Consider the following 24,169-nt stretch of genomic DNA (forward strand, 5'->3'; position numbering starts at 1 on the left):
TCATAAAGTGTAGTAGGAAACTTAAGTCTTTGAGTTCTGGGTGAATTTCTCACTCTAATTTATTTCCACATGAATAGCTTTTGAAATACTCATGTTATAGGTCAGTACCTCTGACTGCAGAACAAGGAGGGGTGGGGGAGCCAGGAAGAGAGAGGTTTATAAGAGGGCTTGTCCTTGGCAGTAAAAACAAAAGGAGAGGCTCAGAGAGCCTGCAGGCTGAGCTTGCTGAGTTGTGAAACAGGTGGTTGTTTTGGTTCATGAAAGGGAAGTTAACTTGCCAAAAAAGGCTAGCCATAAATAACTATAAAACAAGTAGATTAGTATAAAATATATACAAAGAATCAATACAAAAATAAGATAAGCATAAATATGAATGTCTTATCATTGAGCCCCTCCCCCATGAATAAACATTTGTTTAGCAAAGTCATGAGAAAATTGTAAGCACATATGTTATGAATTGCCCTAGGACCTTAGTAAAAACATAGATTCCATGAGTCAACCCTCAGAGATTGATTTAGTAGATATGGGATGTTTGTGGATCTTCAAACATGCATTTTTAACAAGTATTATAGAACATCTTGAAGACCATCTTTCAGATACATTGTCTTATAGGAAATAGAACTTTAAGAGGCAAAGGAGGATTCTCACCTCCAGCCATCAGAAATTCCGTGGCTCCGCCAGCACCTTGATTTTGAACTTTTAACCTCCAGAAATATGAAGCAATGAAACTTCTGTTGTTTTAAGTAAAAAAATTTTTAAAAAGATTATGTTAGTTACAGTCTGAAGAATGGATTAGAGAGGAAGAAGGGATGGATGCAGGAAACTGTTGTAGGAAAGCAGGTAAGAGATGATGATGAACTTGACTAAAATGACGGCATCAGAGATAACAGTAGGGAGATTCATGAAAAGGGCTTTTTGATTGATTGAATATGGAAGGAGAAGCAGGAGCCAAGATAAATCGAGAGACTGACTGAAGTTGGGAAAGGATAATGGTGATTATTGACAGAGGGAATGCTGAAGGAGCGGTGGCTTTAAGGGGAAAAGAAAATAAGTTCAGTTTTGGACACGCTGAAGTGGAGGTCGCTTGTGTTGAGTAGGCACTGGCTACATGGGTTTCCCAGAGCTAACAGGAGAGGCCAGAGCTGGAGTTAATAAAAGGCGCCGTGGCAAATGCACGAGGTGAGTACGTAGGGCTGTCTGGGATCTGCCTTGTGAGAGCACAGAAGGCGGCCTACACACAACCCCGAGGATACTATATGTAATGACATGGACAGACAGATGAAGACAGTGACAGTACTGAGTGGCGGTAACAGAAGAAAGGAAATCGGGGTGTACCACAATCCCCGGAAAAGTGATGTTCGAAAAAGAGAAAACAGTTAACTGTTCTGAAGGTTCCAGAGAGACCAACTGGAAACACAGTTGAAAAGAATCATATGTGACTTTTGTCAGGAGAATGGAGAAAGTAGAATATAAAGTGAGGTGAGCATAAAAATAAGGTGTTTTTGTTTGTTCATTTGTTGCGTTCAGTTTTATATCCTACATATGAGTGAAATCAGGTGGTTCTTAACTTTTTCTGACTTATTTCACTTAGCATGAAATCTGTATAATCTTATTAACCAATGTCACCCTAATAAATTTTTAAAAAAGAAAAAGTCAAAGCTGCAACCTCGTTAGTGGATGATGCTGGAGAAAAATTACTTTTTCAATAAAGTTTATTCTAAGATAAAAAAATAAAATAAGGTGCCCTAGAGGGTAGGTGCTCTGTGTGTATGTGTACACATAATAGAATAATTTAGTCATGTAAATGTAGACCTATTGCAGAATGGTGATATGCTCTGTCTTTAGATTCACGTGTAATTGAGACAATGTGATATTCTTGCAATCATTTATTCCTTCTTCACAGATATAGGGATATTTGTCACCAACAATTTGTCTGGGGAGTTTAATGCAACTTTCAGGTGTGAATAGCTAACTAATAATTAGATAATCTGGTAACCTCATTTTCATGCAAAAAGGATGAAAATATAATGACAGGCTATTATAAATAATAAATAGAAGACAAGTTATATGTAAAGAAAACAATTGGCTAAATTATTAAACACTAAAGAATAACAAGTAGTATAAGTTTCAAAAGAACGAAGCATATTTCTTTTAAACTTCATTTTCCTTAATATAATGTTAAGAGATATAGCTTTCCCACATACTTTTAAACCAGCAGGTCCTTGATGAAGTGTCTGATTCTGACAGACTACTCAACACAGGCTGTTTGCTTCCTTAACTTGAGAAACAGGTTACCACTAGCTCTACTCAGGTTGGAAGAGTTCTCTCTTTGACTAACAGAAATAAACCCTGACTTAGCTTAGCGACAGGTCAACGATATTCTCCTCTGAGGATCAGCTCTGCTTCGAAATGACTGTTCATAGCAATATTCCCTTTTTAACATTAGATGGACTTCAGAAATCTTGATGGTGTGTTGTCCCCTCAACCAGCCAAGGTAATTTCTGCCAAAGACTCAGTTTCCACTAAGACTGTTCTTCTCAGTATTTGGGCTCATAATTAATTGAAATACAGGACACTAAAATCAATGTAAGTTCTTTTGATCACCTTTTCCTCTCTCTTCCTTCAGCTACTTAAGTAGCCTCATTTTATATATGGAGTCATACATTTTCCCCCATGATATTTACTATAGAGTGGAATATATTTATACAACTGCTAAACTCACTTAAATAAAATGTAAGAAAAATTAGGTACAACTTGCACTTACAATATGGTGATACCACTAATAAGAAAGGACCTCTGGTAGGCTTAGACTGTAAAACTCAAGAAAGGTAAATTCAAAGATGATTACATGCATGATTAGAGTAACTACATTAAGCTATTTAAAATATAACTTCAGGTCTGTGTATTTAAGAACTCCTTTATTTTAATTACAGTTGCTCAGCTTCTTTCAATGCTTTAAGTACTTAATATTCAAAGTCACGAGCTGAGTGTTATCATAAAATCTTGGCCCTTGCATACTTAATACACCAGAACATTAACAGTAGAACTCCATAGTGTTGCAAGTTCCCTCGTTTGCAGAGGAAATGTGACCTAGTCCAGTGAATGGGCTCTTTACCAAAGCACAGTATAGTATGCACAGGAAAGAGTAAGTAAAACAAAATCAGATGAATATGCATGATTACTTTAATATTCTCTAAATCTTTAATTAGAGTGGTGTTGAGATTGCTCATGGTGATGAAAAACAAATGCTTGATCCCCTTTACTTATATAAATCCTATCTATCTTTCAAAAGCTAGTTGAAGTAAAAACCTTTACAAAGACAATAAATATCTTGTACCTATAAGGCATTATAAAAGTGATAAGAGAAATATCTATTTTAGCTGTATCCTATAGGTTCTGATGTGTAGTGTTCTCATATTATTTTCTAGATATTATAGAAATTTTATTTGGAATTTTCAAAGGAAAATATTTTCCTTTTCTGAAGAGTTAAAAAAGAGGGCATTTATTTTACTTTTACTACTTCTAATTTGATTAAATAATGATCTGAGAAATATTGCATTATGTCCTCTTTTTAATATTTGTTTTGTGAAGCTCCATCATCACTTGAAAAGGTTTATATCTGAGTACAGATGTATAACAATATCTTAAAAATAACATCTGCCCAAGAAGTATTTTACACATAGAGCAACGGTAATATCTTTTCACCACATGTAGGTGGTAGTATTATGAAGACTTAATAAGAACAGAAGGACTGAATTGGTTCTGTAAAGACTGCTAAATGATTATAAGATGTTTTGAATCTCAAAATAAAAATGTAACACTATAGCAAAGGTACAATGGAGTAACTTTCTGTTATAATACTATGTACTCTCAAAAACAGTCTAAATCTGACAAAAAGCTTATGTAACCAAACAGAAAACAGCACATTTAATAATAAAAATGTCCTCTGGAAAACCACAGGCACCCACATTCACAACAGTTCGATTGGGTTCAAAGACCTTATGTCTCCAACATACTTTTTCTTTAGTATGTCTATAAATTTCCTGAAATTGAAAATTACACATGTAATTCTATTGCTACTAAAGCTAAAGCTGAGACTGAATCAGTAGCAGTTAATTTGTCAATAATTCAGTGGTGTTGATAAGGAACTGCCAGGCATCTCACCTGAAGAATTCTAAGAATTTCTCTCCTTTTCACAAATCTAATGGTCACAGAATTAAGTTATAACGCCCAGTCCCCTTCTAATAGTTCCACTTAATGTTTAAACATGTATCTAAGTAAACAGGAATATATATATTTAAATGAACACAGCAGAACCTTGGTAAATAATCTCAGAATGAGAACAAGGAAAAACACCACTCAGCTTGGCTTAACCATGCTTCACTCTCACTTTGGTATACATCTGCACGTATGGACATACTGAAAATAAAGGCTAAAGAATAACTAAAGAATGAAGTTTGCTCTTTTAAAATGTAGATTGACAGGAAGAAGTTGGTAAAAGATACTGAAGATTACACAGATTATCCATATGCCCTAGGGAGACTTTGGTGGTGAGAGACAGAGGTTTTGTTACAAATTGAAAATTACTTTGTACTTCTACCAGCAGAGAAAATAATTGAAATTAACTTTCATAGCTTGTATCACAAAAATTACCCCCAGTTTAGAAAATTATTAATCTAATGCTAAGTATGTTTTTTCCCCAACATTAATGTTCCCTTGAGTGTGTGACTTTTTCCATTCCTCTCCCCATCCCAATTATCTTATAGTCTAAGCTAATTTTCAACATAACACATGTCGCTGATCCATCTATTCTCAACCTAGTGGTTTATTTACTTAACTAGGAATTCTTTGCCACATATAACCAGCAACAGTTTATTAGTGAAGATGGTTGCCACCTGTACAGAGAACAAAACAAAACGTAAAGTACCAGGGTCAGCCTAAGTTATTGGGTAACTAATTTATTGACTCCTAGTTTATCCTGCAATCAACTATTATGTTTAAGACTATAGAAACTTCTTCTTATTGCTGACAAATTTTGTTCACTATCATTTTAAGAGGTGATACCTTGCGCCATTAAAAATTTGATTGCTTTTTGTGATCAAAAAAGCAATTGTCTTCTATTGCTCTCCATGAAGAAAATCCTCTGCTTCCACTGAACATGTTCAAGATGATAAATTTCCAAATGATTTCCTGAATTCTCTTTCATATATTATAAATTTAGCAGTACTTTGAATATGTAGTAAAATAAATAAAAAGTTCCATGGAGAAATGGAATCAGCTGCTGTTTGTTTCTTCTTGAATCAAGTATTTAACAATGCTTTCTTTCTTCCACTGTTAAAAAAGTAAATTCTCTAAAGACTATCTATCTGTATTTTATTAGTAGGCCTATATACAGAGTATATAAAATATATTCTAAAGTAAAATAAAAATTTCTTTTAGATTTCATTTCAGATTATGTTTGTCTAATACCTTTTTCTCCCACTATGCATATAATTCAATGTTGATATTACATATGCTTAATCCTTTGTATGTTTATGTTGACATTTAAAATGTGAAAAATATATTATGCAAAAAATAATTTTTTATGTTATTTGGCATTATTTTATAGTTTAAAATAAAAAAAAATACAATATTATGTAACAGTATATTGCCATGTGGCTAACTCAGCTGATTGTTCCAGAGTCTAATTTGTAAACGCAACTTTTGATAGGATGTTTAGAATTCTTAATGAACTCCTTAAGATGTCAGTCTAGGAATTTGTTTGCCTTTCTCCTTTAAACTTGAACTATAAGAGAAAAATTTATGTTTTACTCAAGCAAGTCAAGTTCTTTTGATATCTTATCACTAAATCCAACTACCCCTATTTTCTTATGCTGGCTTTTTTTCAGCTTACTTTTGGACTAAGGGTAGGTGCTAAGAATACATTATACACATTATGGAAAACAATTTTAAATGATACTGTTTTCTATCAAACTTCTTTATTTTACTTACCTTCTATAGGGCTGACCACTTTTATCCTATATTTAGCTACAAGGATTTCCAGTCTTTGTCTTTTACTAAAATTGTATCTGCTCTAGTGCCCTAAAGTTCCAGATTGCTTAAGGAGAGATCATTTGATGCTGATATTACAATATACACAATAAAGAAAATAGATGCAAGGCTAAACTTTTTATTCTTGAATCATCTATTGCGCTGAATAACTTTAGGAGATGGTGTTTAGCTCTCCTTTAGATGTACATCCTACTCTCAACATAATCTGTGAGCAAAACATAACTGTCTTCCCTTCTACCTTACTGTAAAAACATTTCAATTTATTTAAGAGCAGGAATGTAGGCGATTGCATGAGTATAGCAAACATGTGCATTAGGAAAATAGAAGAAAATTACAAAAAATGCTTAAAAATCTATGACTGTAGTAAATGTAGTGCAAGATATGATGTATATTGATGTACACATTTCATGAATACAAGGGAAAAACACAACATTTACGTGACTGATAAAATGACAATTTAAAAGTTATATCATCTGAATTTCCTCAACTCTAAAATGGGGGTAAAAATACTTTAAAAATTTGTTTAGGGACAAATAAAATCATGTAGCTGAGTACCTGAAAATTATTTTAAACTATCCAGACTATAGAAGGCAGTGGTGCTATTATAGAGATAAAACTCTGTAGACTGGCATTTATATTAGGCTTTTGGAAGCTAGTCCAACTTAAAGTATACAAATAACTTCTAAAGACTGTATCTATAGTAAACTCATATTTAATCCACATGAAAAGTATAGCTGTAAACTGAGGATAATTCAATTACTGTTTTGCTTACTTTATGACAGTATACTCAAGCAGTTAACATTATATAAATAAAATAAAATTTACTTTATTTAATAAAATTCCAGGCTAGTGTTCATAATCAAGAACTGAGTAATTCTTGCTTATTCACAGTGTACATGTAACTTATACCAGTCCTCAAAACATTAATAGGGTGATTATACTGTAACAAAGAAACATATTAAAGAATTCCAGTGTTTACCACAGTCTTTTCCAAAATATATTCAGTTTAAAAAATCCATTTCATTGTATTCATCAGTGATACAACTGTATGTGTGTGTGTGTATTATAATTAATAAGCAGTGGTAGGACTGTGAAGCAGAGTCTTAGCTATTTAAGGAAAAGGAGATGGGAAAGATATTGGCACTAGATAAAATAATTCTCTTGGCAATTCTTTAGTCCTTTCAAGATCAAAATAGGATTAAAACTAAGACATAAAGGTCAAAGCGAAACCTTAAACTAAAATTACTGAGGTAAAACTGCCAGAAAGATTCCTTCTTGGAGGGCCAGCCTCCCTCTCCCTTACTCCCGGTACTGTCCGTAGTGATTTCTAACGTAAAGGGACAGTAATAAAGCCAGCACAGCTGAGGGGGGTAGAAGAGACCAGCGCATCTCTTCTTTTGTACAAAGTCTCTAGATACAAAAGACTGTCATAAAATTTTTGGGTAGTTTTCAAAGTTGATACATTTAACCTTTAGCTACTAAAAAAGGAATAATGATTATTACCATTTTTGAGTGCTTATTATGTATCAGACACTGAATTAAGTGCTTTACATATGTCATTCTTAAAACAACCCTGCAAGGTAGGAATTAGGATAATTAGGCTCACTTTTACAAACGGAAATTGGTTACATAAATTATTCAAGATGATAAAACCAAAATGGAGTAGTGCTGAAATTTGAAACCAAGTCCACCTAATTCAAAGCTCATGCTTTTTCTATTTCTGCTTCAGGGAATAAATATGATAGATGCACGTATAAAGTTAACCAAACTTTTCTTCTCGTAGTTTTCGAACTTCCATCCTACCAGTCACAGAGTGCAGTTTATGTTTCAATTTACAAAAGCCATTTTTATCTATTATAGAACCTGGCATAGAATATATAATATATAAATCTAAATTGTGATTAACCTAAATTTAATGAATATACTTTTATAGGGCATGCATGAATTCATTTTTTCATATCTACTTTCTATTATACCAATATTTAAATCTGAAACAGAAGACTTCAAATAAACAGTGTTAGGAGGAAAAAGGCGGACAAAATTTCAGATAAAATGTAAAAAAAGTAAAAATATTTTGTGTAAAGAATTATAAGAATATAAAAATTGGACAACTAAGTACTTTAACATAGGATTTTGATAAAAATAAGCATAGTAATTAAATGGATATTAAAAAAATCCATAAACATAAAAATTTACTCAAGAAGAATAGATAATCAAATATCTCTCTGATTAAAAGACATTGGACACAGATAATTTTATAGATAAGTTTTACTCTATAAGAAACAGATCATTCCTTTTATACAAACTGATTACACAACAGAAAAAGGGAGAAAAATATAATTTTATGATCAAAGACTGACAAGGACAGGGGAAAAGAAAATTATAGATTTATCTCATCTATCAACATAGATGAAAAAATTCAATACCAGAAATACTAGCAAATCAAATACAGTCAGTATTTTTTCTTCTAGTAACCTAGTAGAGTTTATCTCAGGAATGTAAGGACCATTTGATATCAAAAACTTTAATAATGTAATATATTACCAAAGAAGGAAAAAGATGATCCTAATCAATCCTTATCAAAGGAATAAGCATTTGATAAAATTTTAAAAAAACCATTTACGATAAACACTCTTAGTAATAAAGAAACAGAAGGGACATTCATTACCCAAGTAAAGAGTATTTATCAAAAACATCAAACTTAATGGTGAAATTAGAAGCATTTTCATTATATTTAGACATAAACAAATCTACCCACTCTCATGGCTTCTAATTTTACTTTATATTACTTTTGTAATAAGACAAAAAAAAGTGAGATGTAATAATAAAAGTAGCAACTAGAAAGAAAGAGATAAACTCATTCATTTATATGTAGTTGACTGAATCAGCTACATAAACATCCAAGAGAACCTACAATTGATTTAAAGAGAGAAACAATTCCAAAATACTTGTTATTTACTCAAAGTAGTTGAAAACTTATGTCCACACAAAAACTGCAAGTGGATGTTAATAGCAGCTTTATTTATAATTTCTAAAACTTAGCAACCAAAATGATCTTCAGTAGGTGAGTGGTTAAATAAACTGTGGTACACTCAGATAATAGATTATTAGTTATTGCTAAAAAGGAGCTATCATGAAATGAAAAGACATGGGGGAAACTTAAATGCATAGTACTAAGTAAAATAAATTAATCTGAAAAGTCTACATATTGCATGATTCCAACTATATGACATTCTGGAGAAGTCAAAACTATGGCATCAATAAAAAGATCAGTGTTTGCATCCTAGTGTTTGAGGGGAAGGAAGAGATGAATAGATAGAGCATAGTGGATTTTTAGGGCAGTGAAATGACTATATACTATAATGTTACATACATAATGTACAACACCAAGAGTGAACCCTAATGTAAGTAAATTGTGGATTTTGGATTATAACAATGTGTCAGTGTTGGTTCATTGGTTTTAGCAAATGTACTACTCTGTGGGAAATATTGATAGTGTGGAAGGCTATCCACCTGTGGGGGAGGGAAGTACATAGGAAATCTCTGCATTTTCTGCTCAGTTTTGCTGTAAACCTAAAACTGCTTTGAAAAATAAAGTCTAAAAAAATCTAAAATAAACAATAATCTTAATCTTTCTATTATAACAGTAGTAATCAAATAGGAAACATAATAGCATAAAATTATTATTCATAAAACTTAACAAAATAATGTATTTATTCTCATATGGACATCTAATAGGAATCTCTAAATCCACATGTTCAAAACTGAACACTTAATTTCCACCTTCCTAATTACTCCTCCTACGGTCTTCTATCATCAGTAAATGAAAATACCAAAACACCATCCTTCTCAGCCTGGGCCAAACACTTTGGATTCATCCTTGATTCCTCTCTCTTTTATACCTCATGTTCCGTTAGTCAGTAAAATCTGTTGGTTCTGCTTTCAAAACAGATCAGCCTACGTCTCATCACGCTCGCTGCTACCCCTTGGCTTCAAGCCCCTGTAGCTCCCCCTCGGTCTCCCTGTTTTGCCTTTGCCCTCCTAGTCCCTATTTCCCACACAGGAGCCACAGTAACCCTTCTACACGTAAGTCAGATCATGTCACCACTCTGCTCAAAACCTTCCAATGGCTTCATATACCATTTGGTATGAAGTCGCAGTCTTTACGGTTACCCAATACCTGTCTCACTGATACCTCTCTAACTTTCCTTCCCTCTTCTTCCTCTTCACTCATTCCATTCTGTACACAGTCTCCCCACTGCTACCCTAACATACAAAGCACACTACCATCTTTGCACTTGCAAGATGGAGCATTTTTCCTCAAGAAAGCTATAAAACTCAACCTCTCGCTTCTGTTAGATTCGCTTCCCAAACGTCTCCTTATCAGCTAGACCTTCTTTGAGTCTCTCATGTAAAACAGCAACTCTTCTCTGATGTTCTCCTGATCCTCTTTTGTGGCATTCTCTGTCTCCCTTACAATTCTTTACTCCCTCAATGGCACCTACCTCCAGCTAACACAACAAATTATTACTTCTTTTGCTATAGTCTGTATATCTTCCACTAAATGCAAATTACGTGAGGGCAAGTACTCTTTTTTTCACTATTATGTCCCCTCAACTAGAATAGTGAACAGTGTCTTTCTTTACAGTATGTATTCAAACATATTGTTGAAAAAATAATGCATTGCTCTTCATGCTATTCATTATATTTTTTATTATGGCTGAAATATATCATAAAAAGAAATAAAATAAACTCTAAAGAAAAGTGAACTAAAACTTGAATATTCTTCCGATAGCAACATATAAATATAAATAATATAAATATATGTTTTTCATATAAATAATATATTTTTCTCTTCCATTCTTAGTGTTGTTGTTAATGGGGATAATATACATAATTAAGAGTACACAAAAAAGTTTGATTTGAATCATAAAGCTTTAGCAAGTTGGCCTGTAGTTCTTAGATTTATCATAATTAGGAATATATAAAGGGATTTTGGGTTTAGTGATATTCAAACTACTACACTTAAAAAAAATATTATTTTAGATGAGGGTGTAAAGTAAAAGATTTAAAACCATTTATTCAAATTTAAAATAAGCAGCAACTTTTCTTAGTAAAACTTTATCACAAAATTAAAGTCTCATATTATTTGAACTGTTAATATTCCTTTCTGACTGTTTAAAATCAACTACTTCTCAACTTTTTTGTTTCACTCAAGAGTTAAAATTAGTGGATAAAAAGTGCAGAATATGGGTGACATTTGTGAGAATGGAAGAGTAAGGATATCAGAAAAGTTCTCCCTCCCTCCTTCCTTCCCTCCCTTCCTCCCTCCAAACAAACAAACAAACAAACAAACAAACAAACAAACACAGTGAGAACACTGGCAAAGATAATCAAAGCCAACTCTTTTTGGAACTCTGAAAATTAAACAAAGGTCTGCAGCAATCCGAGGAGTGCATATTTGAGAGAAACAACTGAATTTCAGTAAGAATGGGAGCTTTGTGTGGTTTTAATCTGCCCTAATTTCATTTCCCTCTCCTCAGCTCCACAGTCACTTTGAAAACCAACAGTCTGACAACCCAGCAGTCTACCAACCGTCGGATGGGGCAGAATGACTAGAGCTCCCAAAAAGCACCATCTCAGGGAAGTGTGATTATTTGACTCGTCTTCCAGTCCCGTGGAAACCTCTCCTCACAGTGCTTGTCTTTATTTGACTTAGAGATCACTCAATGCAGACAGCCTTTTCTCTGAAGGTTTTGTTAAAAAGAGTCAGCAGCAATTGTTTAATATTGCTGCTGCCTGAGGTAGCCATAACAGCCGAGGCAAACAAGAAGGTGACAATAAAAATTAAACATTAAAAGCTGGGAAATTCAATGTCCACAGGGGCTTCAAAAGCTCTGACATGTTCCTGGGAATCTAGAAGGCTATCCATGCATATGTAGTACTGTTTGCATGACCAAGAAAGACCTGAGATCTTAAGCTCTCACCTTTAGTTGACCTTGAGACTCTGAGCAAATAGAAAGTGAAGGCTAAGGCAGAGGTACAGACTGCATGCTTCTGATGAAAATGTGCCCCAACATGCACATAGAGCCCCTCATCAAAGGATGGGAGAATTACTGAGTACAGAATCTTAAGGAAATCTCTGCCCAATAATTCTCTGATCATAAGCTAACTAAACAGTGGTAATAATACTTGACAAAGAATACAAATTATACAGGTTTAGTTCAGAAAAGTCACTAAATAAATAAATATTATCAACCACTACCACCACCAAAAACCCTGAGGAAGTGGGTAGAATCTGGATTCCAGAGTTGCCATATTTTATTATTTTTAAAAGTTCAGTTTCAACAACAACAAAACTATGAGATGTTGGACTTGCTAGACAAAGACTTTAAATTAGCTTGTTTAAATATGTTCAAAGAACTAAAGGAAACCATGTCCCAAGAAATAAAGAAAAGTGTCTAAAGAACTAAATGAATGATGTCTCACCAAATATAGAATATCATTGGAGAGACAGAAATTATAAAAATGAATAAAATAGAAATTCTGAACTTGAACTGTATAATAATTGAAATAAAAAGTTTACTGGAGGGGCTCAACAGAAGACATAAACTGGCAAAAGAAAGATCATCACCTATAAAGATGAATCAATTTAAATTATTCTGTTTGAGAAGCAGAAATAAATAAGAATGTATAAAAATGAACAGACCCTAAAAACCCTTGGGGACACATCAACCTTAGCAAATACAGCTAGTGCAAATCCCAGGAGAGGAGAGAGAGAAAGGGGCAGAAAGACTATTTGAAGAAATAATGGGTGAAGACTCCTGAAATTTGATGAAAAATATTAATCTAAATATCCAAGAAGCTTAATTAACTCCAAGTATGAAAAACTAAGAGAAATCCACATTTAGGCATACCATAATCAAACTTTCAAAAGTCAAAGACAGAGAACCTTAATAGCTGCAAGACAAAAGCAACCTATAAATTGGACATGAAAAAATTAAAAACTTATGTACTTCAAAGGACATTTTCAAGAAAGTGAAAAGATAGTGCATAGAATGGGAGAAAATATGTGCAAATATTACATCTAATAAGGGACTTGTATTGAGAATATATAAAGAATTCTGTAGTTCAACAATTAAAACCAACTCAATTAAAAAATGGGCAAAGGATTTAAATAGACATTTCTCCAAAGAAGACATACAAGTGATTAACAGACAAATAAAAACATGTGCAACATCATTAGGGAAATGTTAATCAAAATCACAATGAGATACCACTTCACACTCACTAAGAAGGCTATGATCAAAGAGTAACAACTACTGTTTCCAAGGATATGGAGAAACTGGGACCTTCCTACATTGCTGAAGGAATGTAAAATGGTGCAGATGCTTTGTAGAAAACTTTTGCAGCTCCCTAAAATGTTAAACATAGAGTTACCACATAAGCCAGAAAATCTACTCTGAAGTATATATCCAAAAGAACTGAACACAGGTACTCAATCAAATACTTGCATATGAATGTTTGCAGCAGCATTATTTATAATAGCAAAAAATATGTAAATAACCCAAATGTCCATTAACTGAGAAATGAGAAAATTTAATATATCCATAAAATGGAATACTATTCAGCCATAAAAAGGAATGGAGTACTGACACATGCTACAACATGAGTGAACTGTGAAAATATCTTACTAAATGAGAGAAGCCAAAAGAAAAAAAAAAGGAAGAAAGGAAGGAAGGAAGGAAAAAAGGAAGGAGGGAAAAACACACACAACACAAGCCAGTCACAGAGGCCACGGGCCATGTATTATATGATTCCATTTTTTTATGACATGTTTAGAATAAGTACATCCATAGAGATGTAAAGTATATTAAGGTTTGTAGGGGCTGGGGAAAGGTGGGGAGTGACATAACACATACGGAGTTTTTTTGGGGGGAGGCTGATAAAATATTCTACAATCAGATAGTGGTGATATTCACAACTTTGATTTTTATAGTTTAAGAGGGTGAAATTTGTGGTTTGTGAATTACATTTCAATTTTTAAAAAAATCCTATGTAATGACATAAAGACCCGGGGTTCAATTTTGTTAGCTGTATAAATTATTAATTCCTTTCTGGGTTTAGTTTCATGCTCCTGTTATAAAATAAAGATAATCATACTTCATTAGACGTTCTTCTGAGGATTAAATGACATATCTATATTTAAAAAATCCATATATTTTCAAGCAGAAACCAAGTACTCATATATTATTATTTTATAACTTTATTTTTAGTCCATTTTTCAAACTCCAAACTCAGCCTTATCTTATTAATTTCTATGCTTATTCACCTCTCCCTTCATTATATGCCATTACAGTTTTCTAAAAACTGCCCATCTGCCAAAGGCTATTTTTCTAGTATGAAGAAGAGCACTAATGTTTTTCTGTTAGGGAGAGAACACATTTGAAAAGAAGAAAACTACGAAATATGTTTTCATATAGAACTATTGAATTTAAAGTTTCAAGCTATCATTTAGAACAACTCTTAGCTCATGAGTTCTTTTACCAAAATCCATTAAATGGTAGTAATATTGTCTGCTGGAATACTGCTGGTGTTTGAGAACTTACCTCTCCTAGGGAGGCCTAGTCCACTTTTGGAAAACTGCAATGCAAATATTTATTTACTACTATAGGTTCTAATTCTAGTTATATCTCTTAGGATGCTTTGAAATGTTATAATTTTTCACATATATATTCATGTAGATTTTTTTTATCATTTATATTCTGGAGGCAGAGACTCCAACTACTAAAACTGTTTCCAGTTCAACCACAATCCGAGTCATGTTTATATGTGTCTCTAATAAATATAATATGATCATGATGGTAAAATGTGAAAATCTGGATTCCCTCATATATTTGGAAACATGAAAAATCTCAGAAAATGCAAAAGGGAGGAAATTGTGAATTCTTGCAAAAATACCTAGTTACAAAAATACCTAGCTGCAAAATCTATTGTTTAAAACACATGAAAAAATTGAAAATGTTTTATCATTAAAATGTTACTTTTTACAAGTTAGAACCTAGCCTACTTATTAAGGTATCTAAAATCTCTCTATATTAATTGAAATTCAATTTCTTGGAAATAATTAAGATATTATAGTCATATCAAAATGTTTGAAATATATGAATTATCATAGTTGAAAGTTTAGTTGAACATATTTATAAAGCCATCTGTTTAGAAAGAATAATGATGTTGAAAAACCTGAATGGCATAATTTTTCAAAATGCTATTTCTTTTGTCAATCAACAATCAGTGAGTGTACGCTCTTATTCTATTAACAACTCTCAGTCTTTCTTTATTTTTATGTTCCTTCTTTGCTTCTGTAATTCTCTCAGTATATAACAAATTGATATATAAACAGATACTATGATTGCATAGAAAAAAGTGAAACTTGTTACTTGAAGGAATGTGTCAAAATAATCTTCCTAACTGTATAACCAAATAGACACAAAGGTTTTATGAAACAGTTGCATCAATAAGATAATATATTAGAAAATAGCTATGTTAAAAGGATCTAAGTGATATTATTAGGAGCAGTAATGATACTGGAGTACATTAATTTTAACATAGATTTTTAAGAGTTCATAAATTAATCTTCAAATACATACCAGATCTGTTTTTGGAGTATCTGGACAGTCAGAGAAATAAGGTGCTGAACTTCTGACCCCACTGTTATCAGAAGCTGGCTTTGGAGGTTGAGCATGCTGTCTGTAAGTAGCACTTTTAGGAGTCCAACAAAACAGGTTGATTGATTCTCGCACACAACGTTCAATGTCAATTTCTAGAGAGAAAATTGAAAAAATATATACAGAATTTGGAATGCTATGTTTATGAAAAACACACAACCTTTCCTAACTGCATATATTGACACATGGCTAGGATGATAGCTAATTAGAAAAGATTTCAGTAAAAAAAAGTACATATTAATTAGCATATTCATGACTGGAGTGGTAGGGGGTATTTTGTATTATTATACATATACATATTCACATACATTTACATATGTAAATACATGCATATACGTGTGTTTGGTATTATCAATATATATACATATATGTATATTCCAGTATATAATTATTTAAACATCATGGATATAACACAGCTTCTATTTAAGAATCTATCTCATTTATTCTGATAATATTTTCACTTTTTCAAAGTAAAATAGAGGTTGGGGTGGGGAAAAGGCTGGAATTTGGGAGTGGGCAGGCAAAAGATTCAGAAGCTGATTCATCATGACTTCTAGTATAATGTACTAGAAGTTTCATTTCTATTTATTAAAGATCTAAAACCATCAGGGCAAAATTTATTGAAATCGTAATTCAGCATTTCTCTTTTTAAAAAATAATTTCCTGAGTTAAATGCAGAAAGGTTTAAGTGGAAAAGATTAAATGAGCTTGATTAAAATAAAAAAAAGTGTCAGAGAAGATTTCCTTTTCTTTTTCAGATTTGAAATGCAAGCATCTTTGAAAGAGGTAATACATACAGGAAAGTTGTTACAATGTCAGATTTTGCTTGTATGTTATGATGGTGCTGTAGCCCTTTAGATCACTATTCCTGATGAAGAATAAAAGAAAGTGTAGAGATCACAGAACGGCAGTGGAAATTCAGTAAGTTGACTAGGATGAAGAAGTTTAGCATGGACTAGCTTTCCCCTTTCTATAATCCTGCCATTAGCAAATGGCAGGTATCTCAATTCCTCTGCAAAAGTCCAAGTGTGTCAGTTCAGTTAGGCAATTTTAAATTACAAAGAGATAAGTTCCCAATTTCTCTTTCTGAAGTGAGAAGCTTATATATAAAGGTGAGGAGGAAATAAGCATTGAAGTTGATTCTGTGGATGATGCATGAGCCATGCATTTAGAGCTGTCTACTTTTTGTAAGGTGGAAAACCCTTGGAGAAAAGAAGGGAAACGCACACTTACTGAGCATCTGGTATGTGTCAGGCAGTGTATACTTTCACTTAGCTCATTTAATTCTTACAATGAGTCTTGTAGACAGGTATGGTAACCCTCCTCATTTCTGCTGGAGACGAAGAAACTAAGACATAAGCTAAGTGATTTAACATGTTAAATGTGTTATTATAAGTAGAAAATGTCTGGAGTTATTAAAGGGTTATAAGACATCTTTTACTTCCTAATTCACTTAGGTTTTGCATGTGGCCAGCAGGTCTGGAAAGAACAGTTACTCAATTAAGCATTCCTGTACCTGCTCTTAGTGATGCTCGCCACCTTCACAGCTGGTTACTTCCATGGCTACACAAAGGTCAGATTTCATCACCCCTATGCTATTCCTAACATAATATCTAAAAAAAAACCCCACAGTTAACATGCTTTTAGGAATGGGTCTATTTATTTGAACAGTGGCCAATGTAGTTAAATGTACTTAAAAAAAATCTCTATAATATCATCCACTTGATATTCCACAGAAAGAAGAGCACAGACATCAACTAGAAGAAAAATCAAAGTTTGAGATAGGTTCCTCTATTCCATTTAAGCACAGATATGCTCACTTCAGTTTAGAAAATTTTCAATTAATATGGCTAAGATAAAAATTTGCAGCTAAAGAGAGAAAACTTTGTCATCTTAAAAAAGTTTACCCATTTAACACTGTTTAATCTCCAAAGGGAAATAATTTCCTACGACAGGTTTTCCATGGGCAGTGCTCAAATCGGTTTGACACATCTGTGACTAAGTAAAAGCTCAAGTCAAGGGCCCAGATCAGAGGTTGTAGTTCAGTCCTTAAGTCACTGGCAAAGGAAAAGTCATTTGTACCTGCCTCCAAAACACCCTGTCAACACCATGAAAGGTTTATGGTGACTCTTGAGCATTTACTGGCGCCCATAGCAAGTCCACCCTGATTATTAGCACTGGCAGATATCCCATTCTCCATTCACTTAGCCCAATGCCACTTCTCTATCTCAAAATCCTTCCAAAGCACTTTATCATAATCAAAATATTATGCAAAAAGTACTTTGTGAACTATACATTGAATAGGCAATTATTCCTAAAAAGGAATCTCTCATCCTAGGGCACTACTGTTCTCTCTCTTGCATGGTAATTTTGATACAACACATTGTGAGTAAGCATGTGCCCTGTATGATGGTTTCCCAGGGTTAATTCCAAGCTCTGTGAAGTACTTCGTGACTGGTGGGAATAATGCCTCAGAATCTGTTTCTTTATCTTATCCATTACTATCCTACTTCTCAGAAACGGTGACCTATTTTCCGTGATAAAGCACGTCGTGTTTCACTTGGGCGAGAACAGGTGGAAAAGGCATCTCTCCTGAAGCCCTCTGTTCTCCTTTGAATGGCTATGAATTGCTTCCTAGCTCTAGTGGACAGCTGTTGCCGCCTCTCTTTACCACTATGTGATTCCCTCTGGCTCTCCCCTATAGCTGAACCCTAATTTTGTTAAGATATTATTTACTTTTGCGGAATTCACTCCATCATTTTGGTGGGACACATTTTCCAGCAGCTTTTGAGAAAGGGAGCAAGATATGTTTATTCTGCCCTGGCTCGGCACAGCCTTCCAGGGTTGAATGTGAGTTAGGAAAGGCAGCACTCCATTCCCGCCTTCTGAGGAGTCTGATATGATTCTGATTTGAGGTTTTATGCGTGTGATTTCCCCCTTGTCTGTATACCTTTAGGATGCCTGGTGTTCTGAAATTTCATAGTGACATACATAAGCGTGTACAACTTCACTGTGCTAGGCATTTGATGGTCCTTTTGAAATCCTTCAGTTACAGAAAGATTCTTGTTTGATGTCTGATAATTTCTTTCTCACTGTTCTCTCTTCTTCTACTAGAAGAATCTTGAACATACTTAATTGAATTTCTAATAATTTTGCCTTTTCCTTTAACTTTCCATATGTATTTTTGTTCTATTTTCTGAGAAATTCCCTAAACTTTATCATCCAATTCTTTTATTACAAAGGCCATTGAATTTCCATATCATTTTTATTTCCAGAAAACCTTTTTAATTCTATGTTATTTAAAAAAATTCTGATTTTTCATAGTTGTTATACCTTCTCATAATTATGTTTTTGAGGATATTCCTTAGTCAGTTTGTGCAGGTCTATGCCTTTTAATGGAAGGCTTTCCTTACAGGTTTGGTGATCAATGACTCTACATATTTAGAAGAACAACACTAAAAACCATATTGGGAGTTTTGTATATGTGGGCTGGGCTTGGTGATGGTGGATTCACTATAGAGTAAATTGGGGACATGGTGATTTGTTAGAGGACTTTTAAGTAAGGTATTTTCCCTAGAGGCATTCCATCTCTCCAGAGAGTAATTCTGTGATCTGCCTAAATGAGTCCTTGCCAGCATTCTGGGATTGACCATGGATGGGCTGGGGGTTGAAACTATACATTCCCTCACTCCTGCTCTAGGCTGTGCTCTTGATCCTCGGTGTCAAGCCTCTCTGATTCTACTACCCCAAAGAACACCCCACCAAATTTACCATTATCTTTGGCCATGTTTTTGTAAAATTTGCAGAAGTAAAGATATCTAAACCATAATCAGTGAAGACTGCTATCTTTTTTATACGAATTTTCCCTCCATTATACTTTCCTTTATGTGGGCAAACCCAGATGGGTTTCCCATGGACCAATGGCCCTCTTCAATCTTTTGTAATTTTTCACTTCACTGAATCTTTTGAGCCCTTAGTCACTACCCTCCCCACTCCCTCACTCTCCCTTTAAAATGTCCAGTCACCTCTGTACAAACTGAAGTTGAGTCCAGTACATGGTGAACTCTTCCTTATTGCAACAGTATATTGCTTACTAAAACATGTCCTTTCCACTTTAACCAGTATCTTGCTTTGTTTGTTTTTGACAGTATTATAAAGTTACTGCTAGCTCTCGGAATGACTCCCTGGAATACTTCCACCACCCACGATACAGAGGCAGAGTTTGTAGTTCATTGAGAATGTGTTCCCGCAGCAGAAGTTTATGGGTAGGACAAACATAGTTGCCATGTACACAGCCAAAAATCAAACAGAAATTCTTTCAAACATGAAACATGTAAAATTATAAGCAGGGAATTTGGTTTTCATTGCTGCCTGATCCAAAGAGAGATACGTTCCTTCTGGAAGTATACTTGATAATGTTACATACACAGTTACATGTACACCATTGACTTATTTTTTTAAATTTTTTAATAGAAATTTCACAAAATAGCATATCTGTGTTCATAGGAAACAAACCTGTAGCATTACAAGAAACAGAGACGATGCCTGTGTTATGTTTTATGTATTCCTACCATCAATAATAATAATTTTTAAAAAAAGAACAAATTTCAACTAACCCTGCCAGTGGAAATACTGATTATCAATTTTCTCTATAAAAAATATAGCATAACTGTTGTTATATGAAGAGATGATCAATGAATATGAAGTAAAAAATACTTAGAGGTACATCAGACATTTAATAAATAAACTGTTATTTTCTGTTTTACAATTTGTTGTAATCTCTTTGCTCATTCTAAATATTTTTTCAATGACCTAATTTTGTATTGTAATTGATATCATTGTCTTAAAAAGGGCAGCCTCCCCACATGGCATAAGCTTCAGGCCACAATATCCATTTGCTCCCATCTTTAAGTCTCCTTCTGGGAGCCAGAGGAGTAGACTCTTGGCTAACAGGGTGAGAGCAAAGATCTGCAGGGGTGGGAGAAATGAAACTATTCCTATGCAGATCTTCCACTGATTCTTCTGCAGCTTCCTGCCTGCTTTTCCACTCACTTTCAATTCCTGAGACTCGCTGGTGCTTGGCATCAAGAACAGGCTTGCCCCTTACTGGGACCCTCCTTTGCAGGAAGGTTTCAGTTTTCTTTGCTTTATTAAGTGCGTGACTACTGATGTAATTGCTTCCTATCTGCCAAATGTTTGTTGACATTTCTTGTCTACTAGTGCTGTTCTTATACTCTCTTTGCTCTTAGAATTATCTCTTTTTTTCATTCTCTTACTGTCGTTTCAGTGATATTTCAGAAGGGAGCAGAGATAATCATATGTGTATAATTTGTCATCTTAACTAGAAAAGTTTCAAACTTTAAAGACTGGTTCAAAAGGGTCGGGAATAAAGTTAGGTTATGGGTGTGGCAGGCTTGAAGCCTCACCCCCTTGATCTAGCTCTTGGCCTGCAAAGTGGCAGTTAATATATTTTCTCAGAAAGCAAAATAAAAATGGCATACTGTAAACAGCAATAACATGGGAGGCAGCATGGTCTGGGCTGCAATCTCAATTCAGTTACTACAAGTTGTATAGCTTTGGCCAACTCATTTTTCTGCATCTCTTTTCTCAATCATAGGGTTGATATTACTTAATTACTACGAGTGTTATGAAGTAGAAATAAAACTATTTCAGCACACAGTAGTAATCACAGGTTTTATATATAAACTTACATATATATAAAACACATGATAAATTTTAGTACTTCAATTAAAATAAAAAGTAAAAAAAAGCATAAGGTCTTAGATCCCAGGTAGTCTGCTTTCTTGTTTTAAAAACACTTGGAATATAGGTTCATTTTCTATTTTGAACTTGATAAATTTCTCTTTAAATGAGATTATCTTTTAAAAATATTCTTTTCTACCTTTCAAAATACAAGGATTTGTAATATTATTCAGCAATAAAAAGAAATGAGCTATAAAGCTCTGAGCAGAGATGAAGGTGAAAGCCTGAAAAGACTACATACTCTATTCTATGATTTACCTATATGACATTCTGGAAAAGGCAAAACTATAAAGACTGAAAAGATCACTGGTTGCCAGGAGTTTGGAGGGTAAGGGGAAAGTAAAAGGGGGAATGAAGAGTTCAATACAGGGGATTTTTAGGGTGGTAAAACTGTTTTATATAATACTGTAGGAGTGAATAAAAGCTTAATGTAAACTATGGATCTTAGTTACGTTAAGATTTCAACAACTATAACAAATATAACACATTAAGGCAAGATTTTAAACATAGGGGAAATTATGAGCAGGGAAGAGGGGAAATATGGGAACTCTCTGCACTACCTGCTCAATTTTTCTGTGAACTTAAAACTGCCCTAAAAATAAAGTCTATTGATTAAAGAAACAAAAAACAAGGACAGGAATGACATCAGGAAAAATGGCAAGGTAAATAGCTCCAAGGGCACTTCTTTTTAAAGAAGTTTTATTCTTAAAGAACTAATGAAGAAGTTAAAAACCTGTAATCATGCCATCCCTCTATTATACTTCATTTACCTCTTGACTGGAGTAATAAATTAGGGCTTTTAATCCACGTGCAAAACAAACTCCATTGTCAAAAAATACAACCATTTAAAAAATACCCTTGCATTTTACTGGACATAAAACAGAAACTGGATTTGAAAAATTAAAATATTAATAATTTTATCCTAATCTGTAATCACAGGACAAGAAGGCCATTGCAGCCATTCTGGAATATCTTAGTTTACACAGGACGTTTAACTTACTGGGCAATTTGACTGAAACCTTTCTTTCCCATCTAAAACTCTCCTCTGCAGTTAACAGTAGTATGATTGTTATTCCATATCACCCTCTGTTTGAGATCATAAGCTCATGACTGTTTCTGTGAGGCAGTTAAGGGATAAGTAGCTAGGAGAATTGCTGAGGATGGGAGAGAAATGATTTTGCATATCCAAACCACAGCCATAAAACATGACTTGCTTAAATAAGAGAAGATAAGTTGTGGAGATATGTGTTATACTCAAGCTGGGTTAAAATTTATTTATTACTTTATTTTTTCCATCACCATTTATCCCTCTATGCGCTCTCCCACCTCCACCCACCCCCTTGCCCCGCAGTCACCACACCGCTGTCCTTGCCTATGAGTTCTCTCTCTCTCTTTTCCTTTTTTGCTCAACCCCCCCACCCCATTCCGAGCTGCTGTTCACTGAGAAAGGGCTCACACAAGTAGAAAGAAAAGAGATGGCTAGTATTTTACTTGAGGGTTTTATCTAACATCAAGTATTGTCACTTTTATAGTTAAAAATGAGCTTCCTAGGAAGTCAGAACTGAACTGAAGAAGCAACTAGGTCGAACCATTTGAAACCTTTCACATGGAACTGTTCTGAGCTACAAAAACCTACTTTTGTAAAGAACTAACATGTTACCTTGTATAGTGAAAAATATTGCATTCGGACTCCAAATGCCAGTTACTAACTTACATAGTAAGGAGCATTCTGCAAGACCACACAGTGTCTCAGTTACTTCAAGAGCAAAATGGAGATAAGAAAGTCAACTTAACACAGTTGTGATATTGATACAAGATAAAAAATTTAAAAATTTTTGTAAACTCTAAAAGTGATTCAAAGTTGTTACAACTAGAGATTATCTACATTGCCCAAATTTTCTACTCAAATCTAGCTTTTGAAATGAAGCTCACTACATGAGTCAAAATGTACAAACTTAGGTTTAGAGCTAAATGACATTTCTCCATGCCAATGGGCCCATAAATACCACCCTACTGTTTAATTTAATTCAACTAAAATTGAACTTGCTGTATTAACAAATGGTATTAAGTGCTGAGGGATCATAAAGATGAGTAATTGTTGAGAGATGTTGGAACTGGGTCCAATGAGTGAGAGTTCTCATTGATCACCTTGGTATTTAATTAAAGACCTCGACATGCCACATTCATGAATTAAGTAAAAAATTAAAAGAGACTAAAACCAAATTAACATATATAAAAGGACCCACCAGTTATTTATCTAGCAAGAACAAAATTTAACACTCTTTAAAAGAAGATGATAAAACCCAGGCTCCTTGCAATGTATCTTTATCAATATCCACTATATAAGAAACAATAACTAGATATGCAAAGCAGAAAAATGTGACCTATAATGAAGAAAAACAGAAGTTGATAGAAATAGACCCACAAGATGATCCAGAATTGAAACTAGCAGACAGGACTTAAAAGTAACTACTATCAATACATTCAAGGATCTAAAGAAAAATATAGTCAAAGTGAATAGACAGAGAAATACAAACAATAGAAGAGAGCCAAACTGAAATACTAGAACAGAAAAGTATATTATTTGAAGTAGTTATTTACTGAAAGGGCTTAATAGCAAGCATAAA

The 24,169-nt window shown here is 33.8% G+C and overlaps 1 protein-coding gene across 4 annotated transcripts in view; it reads right to left on the reverse strand.

The window, feature by feature from the left end:
* TBCK (TBC1 domain containing kinase) overlaps nt 1–24,169 on the reverse strand; it is a 165,012-nt gene that overhangs the window by 43,533 nt on the left and 97,310 nt on the right. For all 4 annotated transcript variants that reach the window (XR_013999264.1, XM_081143832.1, XM_081143833.1 and 1 more), the window contains one exon: nt 15,702–15,874. Coding sequence is in view for 3 of the 4 variants with exons in the window: in XM_081143832.1 (XP_080999958.1) it covers nt 15,702–15,874 (173 nt within the window). In the remaining variant the exon portion in view is untranslated. The remainder of the gene's footprint in view (nt 1–15,701; nt 15,875–24,169) is intronic.

This window comes from Miniopterus schreibersii (assembly GCF_964146895.1).
Source record: "Miniopterus schreibersii genome assembly, chromosome: 1".
NCBI lineage: Eukaryota > Metazoa > Chordata > Mammalia > Chiroptera > Miniopteridae > Miniopterus > Miniopterus schreibersii.